The sequence below is a fragment of the Pristis pectinata genome, chromosome 11 (assembly GCF_009764475.1).
Source record: "Pristis pectinata isolate sPriPec2 chromosome 11, sPriPec2.1.pri, whole genome shotgun sequence".
Lineage (NCBI taxonomy): Eukaryota > Metazoa > Chordata > Chondrichthyes > Rhinopristiformes > Pristidae > Pristis > Pristis pectinata.
Genome location: NC_067415.1, coordinates 39,848,823 through 39,858,308, shown reverse-complemented (window position 1 = coordinate 39,858,308; position 9,486 = coordinate 39,848,823). Strand labels below are relative to the sequence as shown.

Here is a 9,486-nt window from a genome sequence, read left to right as displayed (position 1 = left end):
TTCGGGTGATTGGCGTGGAGCCGGCGTCACTGCAGACTGACGACGTTACGCCTGGTCTTTGCCGAACGAAACCCAGCTGCGTTTCGGCGTTTCCTACCGAATCAGCCGTAGTTGGCGGTCTACGGGTTTCAGGCGATGGCCGTCCTCTGCCGGAACATTGGCCGACTGACGGTAGGTTTGTCGGGCTCACCGTCATTTCATGCTGAGGCTGTGCGCGGAGATGTAAACGAGCCGCAAGTTCTCCGGGCCACGTACTTCTCCTGCCCTTGTAATTGTCAGGTATTTGGAAGGAGACAGTAGATATCATCATAAGTAAATGGCAGTCTCCTTCCACAAAGGTCGGGTGGGTAAATGTGCTCAGCGGCGCTGCAGATAGTGCCGAGGCCTCACGGTCCCAGCGACCTAGATTCGGATCTGGCCTCGGAATGGAGTTTGCACGTTCTCTCTAGCCACATGGGTTTCCCTCGGTGCACCAGTTTCCTCATGCTGATTGTTAGATTAATAGTTTCCTGCAAATAATCCCAGAAAAACTGCCATTACTGTTTGTCTGTTTTTACTGGCAACATGGTAATTTCAAAGGCTGCGCCGTTTCGATGGGAGGTCACCAGAGGCATGCCCCTTTGGTGGAATGGGAGGCAATGTGCAAAATATATTGACGTTGCACGCCCTTTTGTTGGGTATTGGATCTCTGCCACCACCTCCTCATTGCTTTATTAACACCCCATGGTGGTTGAAGTGTAGAAACATAGGCAGAATCTACCTATAGTGTTTGTAGGTTTTAAAATAATAACCTTTAGCCGTTTATTGAAAACTCATGAGAGGCAATCTACGAAGAGCCCCTGTTAAAAATATATATATTGTTTTGAACTGCTTGTGTCTCATGTATTTGTCTCTACACTCTGCAACTGGACTTGTTGGATGTCAAATATCCACAGAAAACGCATGGTCTACGTCAGTGTCGAGAATGAGACAGTAAAGAATATAGAGTCATCAGATTTGACAATATTGTGCTGTACGAGTGTGCTAAATTTCTAGGTTCACATCCTAAACTGAACATGAGCTTAAGGCCAGGAAAAAGGATAGTGGACACAAAATTGGCTGCACGCAGAAGACAGTTTGCAAATCTTGGGACAATAAATACGGGTTGATCCCAAGCTGGGTATATTGGAATCAGAGGCTACGATAAAGCATGGGATTAAAAGGGTGGAGATGTTTTGTGGGCAAGCAACATTATTAACATAAAGGACAAGGGTGAAGATGTTCCTTATGAAGCCACATGTGAAAGAAAATAATCTTGTAAATAAAAATTGAAACACACAATTGCATGTCACTGGAAAATTATATACCACTCATTGAAATATTAAATAAATTGCAAAGCCATTTCAATTCAGTGGCATCAGAAATTATGAAGAATTAAGTGTGGGAACTTTGCTCAAAGACTGGGAAGACAATGATAATTAATAGTTGTTCTGAAAAACCTATCATGGCATGGTAATTTAATTTTTCTGATTGTTTGCTGAGGAGGAGGTTAATTTGTGGACCTATGGATAAACATATCCAGTCCATGTTAACAAACATGCATAATCCAATATTCAAATGCTTATGCAGGATAGCCACATCTAGGGAAAAGGCCTCTTAAAAATGTGAAGGAGTTTTGGTTAGCACTTGATAACTTAAATGCGGTATAACAGTCAACAGCAGGAAGAATGGCAAGAGCTCCAACATTGAGTCTGGGTCATATACACACAAGTGGCATGAAAAACGGTTATGATTGGAAACCCTGCTATAATTTTCCAATGTCACACAATTGTGTGGTTCTATTTCTATGAACAATATTGTTTTCTACATTCACATTATGGCTTCATTGACATGGGAACCACTTGGCTCAAGCCCGTCAGTTAAGTGCTGCAAAATGTTTTAAATGTCATGAGCAAGGGTTCTTTATGAGATACCAGGCAGAACACCATGAATCAGAATAGAGGCAGTCCAGCAAAGAGGTTTACACAATATTGAGATGGATGAGCATAGAGTTATACTGCATGGAAATAGATATTTTCCCTAACTGTTGTAAAACTAACAGAATTATGTTCACTGGCCCCAAAGCGTTCCCCTACTGACACTTCAGCCACTTGCCCAGTCTCATTTCCCAAGAGGAGGTCCAGTGTTGCCCCCTCTCCAGTAGGGCCAGTGACATACTGCTTGAGAAAACTTTTCTGGACGCACTGAAGGATCAGTTATGAGAGTGGTATTTGGGGATCAATAATTGGTAATTATCATTCTATACAAGTGCCGGGCAAGAAGCACGTTCAAGTTTGAAATATCTACCTCCCTGTAATTCATTGCCAAGTTTCCTACAATCAATACCCTTGGTTAGCTACCGGGTTTAACTGGATCAAGTGTCAGATCGTGGCTACTGAGCTGGGTGGGGGCAGAGTACTAATATTTCAAACATTTAAATTTTACAAATGTACTGGGTTTGTTATTACCCATTTTACATTTACAATGAAGGTAATTTGTTAGTATTTATCAATTTGTAAACCACTTGCTTTTGTGACTTCTTCCAGCAATATTTCTAAGAACACTCCCTTTTATTTGAAATTTTCCATGGATCTAGGAAGCTAATGTTGAATTCAATTTGTTGCATGAAGTAAATGAATTACTTTAAGACTTGCTTCAATTTATTTTTCCAGAACTTAGTGGAATCAAAAGCTGTTCCATCAACATGGCCTGGATTCATACGATTGAAGTTTACAAAAACTCGTATTCCAGCAAAGGTGAGAGCATATTTTGTATCCATTCTATAAATGAGATTTATTACTAGATGGATGACCTGTTAAAACTGCAATCTTGCTTAGCTGGTGGTATCATCTCACACAGCTGCACAAATGTTTGTAGTCTTTCCCCTATTTCATTTTTTTATTATTTGACAGACCTGTTTTATAGTGGAGCTATCTCTTAATTTTCTTGCATGTCAACTGTCTTATGTCATCTGGTGTTACAAGCAAATCTTGTATAACTACATTGGTAAGGAAGAGAGATGGAAAAGTTTTAAGTTGATAGAATTCATTTTAGGACTTTGAGGTCAGGAAATATGTTGGATAAGTGCAAGTCTTTAAGGCTGGAATTAGGAAAGTAAAGGCTTATGGTAGGGAAAACATTGAGAAGGATTGGATTGAGGGGAGGAAGGTCAGAGACTGGGAGAAATGAAGAGATGAGAGATAGGGGAAAGAGGATGGATTCCTCTAGTAAACTTGTAAATAAATTCAGCTTCCTCCTAATTATTCATGGAAAATAATTGCTGAAGTCCACAATTTTGCCTCTACATTGGCACGTCTTCCCCCACCCTACCCATCTTATAAAATTTATACTTCCTGCTGTCTACTGTCAACCATCTTTGTGTATTTTGTACTAAGTCTCTCAGAAGGAACATTAAATCATATAATTAACAATGAGACAGTATTAGTACATCCCAATGAATAAGATTGTATCTGTGCATATATATACAAATATGAAAATATTTACTTTGCAGAAAGCGCAATACAGACATGAATTAGCACTTGGAAAATTATATGCTTACAAATGAAGTTTGGATGGATTTGTCAATAATAAATTATGTATGATTGAAGGAAGTGCATTTGACATTTAACAAAAACTTGTTACCAAAGTTAAGGTTATGGGATTAAAGTGAGCATGTTCCTTGCCAGTTCCACAACCATAAAGAATAGTGGAAATGTTGTCAAATTCAAAGGAAGTACTGTGTTTTCCAGGGGCTGATATTTGATGTATATTTATGATCTGGAGTTGGGTGTACAGACAAGATTTAAGACAAACCTTTTAGTAAACAATGAGAATGGTGACAAGACTTCAGGAGGCTACAGATTAGTGAAGTGGGCAGATGTTGTGAAACAGATTATGTGTCTCAGAAGACAAGGACTCTGAACACAGTCTTAGAGAGAAATTATTTACAAAAGACAAACGCAGGGAAAGGGTAACGGGAATAACACACACACAGTTTATAGTGAGTGTGGGAAAATCGCAATGGGGTAAAATACACACACACACAAAACGAACTAGGTACAGACAATCAAGGAAAAACAATACAATACCCACCAGTGTAGGCACCGCTCTATGCTACCAGGGATGCTAACTAAAATGCTCCCAACACTTTTAACAGTGCACACCTCACCAACGATTTCTCCAGCACCGTTCCACGGTTCCTCGGCCTGGGATGAAGCAGGGTGATCCCTTGGGGCAGGCAAAAGAGAGTGAGCTGAGCACATGTGGCACTCTTTATAGTGCTGGAGGGCTGGGGGTCCAGCCCAGGTAATTTACAAAGGCCAATGGCCCGGTGCCAGCAAGGACTAATCAATCACAAAGGCCAATGGCCCAAGGCCAAGTACAAAGGTGCTTAAAGGGACCAATGGTCAGGTGTGCACTGATGGGTGGGGGGGGGAGCCAAACCTTGATTGGCAGTGCTGTCACATGACAGGCACGACCCTCCACAATACAGCAGACACATGGCAAATGTAATTTTAAAGCAGTGAAGTGGTATCTCTTCGTAGGAATAATGAAGTGAGGCAATAAGATATTTAAAAAGGGTTTGGGAATGGTGAGACTTTGTGGCGTACTACACAAACCTTGAAGGAGATTGTTTAAAGAATATGATATTCTTGTAATTTATTAAAGAGACATTAAAAGACCATGAAAGTTGTACTATATAGTTTCAATATTTGGGCTTCATTTGGAATATTCACTTCTGGGCACTGCTTCAAGAATGTTGAGGCCTAAGGCCTTAAGGAGGATAAGTAACTTGTATGTTATGGAGTTTACTATCTCAAATCCTTACAGGTTATCTTTATTTTTGATACAGAGATTTGCTGGAATGTAGAGAGATTTCAGAGAATCCAGAGATCAAGGAAGAGAGATGTCAGTTGTATGGAGACGGGAGAAGCTGATCCTGTTCTACTTAGAGCAGAGAAGATAGGGAATGGTTTTAAAATTGTTAATGGTTTTGATAAAAACATTAAAACTCCCCTGCAGTATAAGGGTTGGCAACTAGTGGGAAAATTAGTTGGTCAATATGGAAAAATATTTTTCCTTTACATGTGGAGTGGTTTGCTTGAAAGTGTGTGGAATCACATTCAATAAGGATTTTCAGAAGGGAATTGGATAAATACTTGAGAGAAATTCTGCAAGTTTATGGGAAAAGAACAAGGGAATATGATTAGCTTGATTCTAAGTCCCCACAATTTGAGAATTCTCATTCAGCATCTTGTGTTTTGGATTTAGCTCTGGTTGTGAGAGTCCTATAACTAACTTGATTTATCTGTATAAACATGTATTTGTCATCATTGGATGTAGATGTTTGAAGTGGAACCAGCAGATCATGAAAAATATAATGGTGATCCAGACCAGCCACACCAACTGCACATTATTACCAGAATAAGATGTACAAAACGGCGTCCATATTGGGAAAAGAAAATTGTTCATGACCTTGGATTGGATAAGGTGAATTATCCTTTGCATGTGTTGTCTCTTGTGTTTGTTCATAATACTATAGTCTGTGATTCAATACAGAAATAGAAGTTTTGTTTTCAGTTTTTAGCTATTGAATCACTTTTGGATTTTTGTCCCTTGTGTAGTCCAAACCCAGCACTCTATTGCATCTTTGCTATTTAGCTGTGGCATCCAACCTCTTTCCTGAAAATGAACTACCTGACCTTTCAGCCCTCCCATGGGTCATTTCTAATTAACATCCTCAAACTATTAATCTTAAAATCCATCTGCTGATAGCTGCACAATAATAAGCACATGTTGGTTCACTCTGGTGATATCAGTTCCAAAGTTTCACTTTATTGCTTTGTTGTATTCCTACATCTTGTAGCTGTCTATACTTTTACAAAAATATACAAAACAGTAAATGTAAAAAGATTGTTACCTCCTTTATAAGCTGAAAAGCCTAAATATATCCAATCATTCTCATAACTCAAGTGCCTGACTGTAATGGTTAGCCCCATGGTTCTTCCCTACATAATCTTCATTGTCTGAATCTCTCAATTTCAGTAACCAGAACAGGTAAACAACTTGGAGATGGAGTCTAACTGGACTTATCGTCCAGTGTATTGATTAAGTTTAACAGCATTCTGTTGGCTTTGTTGTTACCCTTGTTGCTACCCTTTATTTCTTGAATAGTTTGATTCTTTGGGTTTTTCCACACTCATTATTGAGCTTTTCCTTCATTTTTCATAGCATACATTTTGGCCATTTTTCCTGTACACAACATTGTAAACTTAATGCATTAAGTTTGGAGTGCCATTATTCAGCCTACTTGCAGTTCATCTGCATAGCCCCCTTAATTTGCTGCAGTGTTTCCTTCTAATGGAACTACTTCTAATGGCTCTGGTAACTCCAATGCTGAAGGATTTACCAATTTATGTAGATGGTCACTTCCTCAGTTATGGTAGTGAACCAGGATCCTCCCTGTCTAAAAGAATGTTGACTTAGGAGACTAAGTTGGTAACCTTGGTGCACCTCTGAGCTATTTTACATGCATTGAAGCAAAACAAACTTGATTTTAGTTGTTGACTTTTTGCACTTTTTTTAAAAATGGGCCAAATTGAGCTGATACCAGGTACTTCAATAGGGAAGAGCTAGACAAAGTTGAGATTAAATGCTGAAATGAAAGGAACAGCTGTATTTCAAATTCAGCCCTGAACTTTGTATGGAATGATCTTTGTTCGAACAGTGACTCCATGGCTCCAGGTTTGATCCTGATCTTGAGTCTATCTATGGAATTTGGATGTTCTCCCTTTGAATGGGTAGGTTTCTCCTGGGTGCTCTGTTTCACTTCTATGTCCCAAGGTTAACTGGCTACTGCAAATTACCCCCGGTATAGGTTAGTTTTCAAAAGAACCAAAGGACAGTTAATGAGCATGTGAGAGAATAAGTTACACCAGCATAAGTAAATGAAAGGCAGAATGGAACTGATGGGATCGCTGTGTTAGGTGGCATGGACCAGATAGGCTGAAATGGCCTAGTATGTCATAAATAAGAAGGGCCCCTAACTGTCCCCTTACCCCCATTTTAGAGACATTTCTAAAAAAAAAGTTCAAAGGTTTTTGACAGTCATGAATATCGGCATCAGTGGTATACTTGGATGAATACAGTCAATTCTATTCACTGGGTTTGTTTTTTTGTGCATGCATACTTTCATATTCAGCATTATTACTGGCATTCCTTGTTCTGCTAAAATATTAATCAAATCCATCCTTTTTGTTCATTTTTGACATGGCTTTTAATGATTTGGTCCTTGCTCATGGTTATAATTAATATTTAACTTAACTATTCCTGTAGTCATCAATATCACCTTTTATTTGGGATGTGGCATCAAAGGAAAAGCTGGCAAGAATTGAAACTTTTAAATCAGGAGAAAAGGGCAGGAGTCAATTTTGTAATCATAAATAGAACAATTTAGATTTCCTAAATGTTTTTGCTACCCTAATTGCTACAGAAGAAAACATTCTTCAAGGATAGGTTTAACAGAGGGTGGAACTTATTGTCACAGAAGGCTGTGGAGGCCAAGTCATTGGGTGCATTTAAAGTAGAGATTGATAGGTTCTTGATTGGTAAGGCAGTTAAAGGCTACAGGGAGAAGGCGGAAGAATGGGTTGAAAGAATCAGCCATGGTGGAGCAGACTCGATCGGCTGAATAGCCTAATTTTACTCCTATATCTTATGGTCTTATGTTTTCTGGAGACTTGTCTCCATCCACATAACTTAACACAGATAAATATTGATTTTTCTTTTAGTTTATGCGTACTTAACAAAAATCTTACTAATAGTTGAGTACATGCTAACCCAAATCAGTACAATGCTTTGTAGTTACAACACCTTGGCTGGGCCAGGTAAACAACCTTCCAGGCCTAGAAACAGCAGATTATTATTTTAAATGCTACTTCAATTTGCCTAGGGAGTGGCTGCATTTGTTGCAGTAAGACTTACTGTAAGATTTTGTGCTGATAACTAAACTTGAGTGGTGAACTAGAATTAAGATAATGTATACCATTGAGAGTTTATAGGTAGGTGGGCTTGTGCAATCAGATTTCCAAAAAGACAGATTTCTTAGATTCACTTCAACTGACTTTGCTACCTTATTTTTCCTAAATAACTAAAATATTCTCTCTTACCAGTCAAATCAGCCACGGATCCATAAGAATGTTCCATCAGTTAATAATAAACTGAAAGTCATCAAGCACCTTATCAGGTATGTGAATACATTTTCTTATAAGGTATTAAACAAATAAACTTTTCCTTTGGCTTAAGCTTAATCACGGAAACCAGCCTCCCCTCCATGGACTATATCTATACCTCTCACTGCCTTGGTGAAGCATCCAGCATAATCAAAGACCCCACCCACCCAGGACATTCTCTCTTCTCCCATCAGGCAGAAGATACAGGAGCCTGAGGGCACATACCACCAGGCTCAAGGACAGCTTCTATCCCGCTGTTGTAAGACTATTAAACGGTTCCCTAGTATGATAAGATGGACTCTTAACGTCACAATCTACCTTATGACCTTGCACCTTATTGTCTACCTGCAATGCACTTCCCTGTAGCTGTGACATTTTACTCTGTATTCTGTTATCGTTTTTACCCTGCACTACCTCTGTGCACTGTAATGAATTGATCTGTACAAACAGTATGCAAGACAAGTTTTTCCACAGTACCTTGGTACAAGTGACAATAATAAACCAATACCAAGTTTAAATTTTGACTAAAATTTGGTGACAATGTTCTGTTTATTTCCAGAGTGCAACCTCTGAAACTACCACAAGGACTACCAACAGAGCAGGAGCTCGCTGACACTTACCTGAAGAGCACTGGGGAATTGATAATAAGACGACACCTTCAACCATTGAAGCAAAAAAGTCATGAATCTTAAGTTGCTGATTGTCCTTAACTTGTACATGAAATAAATTTTAGATGGTTTCTAAAGATTGAAGTTTGCTAAAATATTTTGTAGAAATAAAACCTAAATCTCACATTCTACATTACATCTGCTTAACACCTGTCTAGAGAGTTGGGGGAAAGGAAGATAGATCATTAAATCATGTAGTAATGGTTTTCAACAAAATGTGAGAAATAAATAATGCATTCATCCTACCCTGAGCTTAGTATAATTAAGAACAGGATTTCCTTTCTACTAGAAATTACCAATGAAACCTAATCCATCTCTCTTCTGCAGCAGGTCTTCATGAAGGATAGACCTAGATTTATTGAGAATGGAAGAAATGTGGGTGACAGATTGTTATGTTGTGCTACCCTGTTTACGTGCCTTCAGTCTCTCACATTCCAAGATTCTCTGCTTTGACAGATTTTCCCTACAGTAATTGGTTTCCCCTTTCATATTTACATCTTCTGGACACTTCTCATTCTCCTTTTTACCCATCTCTTAATCATATCCTGTCCTCCACTTGATCACAGATC

At 38.9% G+C, this 9,486-nt stretch overlaps 1 protein-coding gene across 1 annotated transcript; it reads left to right on the top strand.

Annotated features, from left to right (window-relative positions):
• The first annotated feature begins 8 nt into the window (after positions 1-8).
• Positions 9-8,996, top strand: mrpl30 (mitochondrial ribosomal protein L30). Its single transcript, XM_052026229.1, has 5 exons — positions 9-171; positions 2,691-2,774; positions 5,362-5,508; positions 8,190-8,263; positions 8,809-8,996. The coding sequence occupies exons 1-5, from the start codon at positions 136-138 to the stop codon at positions 8,939-8,941; spliced, it is 474 nt and encodes a 157-aa protein (XP_051882189.1). The 5' UTR covers positions 9-135; the 3' UTR covers positions 8,942-8,996.
• The last annotated feature ends 490 nt before the right edge of the window (positions 8,997-9,486 follow it).

What these genes read in the sequence shown, in the direction of transcription:
- mrpl30 (XM_052026229.1), top strand. Translation starts at nt 136, where the DNA reads ATGGCCGTCCTCTGCCGGAACATTGGCCGACTGACG. An exon ending in AAACTCGTATTCCAGCAAAG is followed by an intron (nt 2,775 to 5,361) that starts GTGAGAGCATAT and finishes CATTGGATGTAG; the next exon opens with ATGTTTGAAGTGGAACCAGC. An exon ending in ATGACCTTGGATTGGATAAG is followed by an intron (nt 5,509 to 8,189) that starts GTGAATTATCCT and finishes CTCTCTTACCAG; the next exon opens with TCAAATCAGCCACGGATCCA.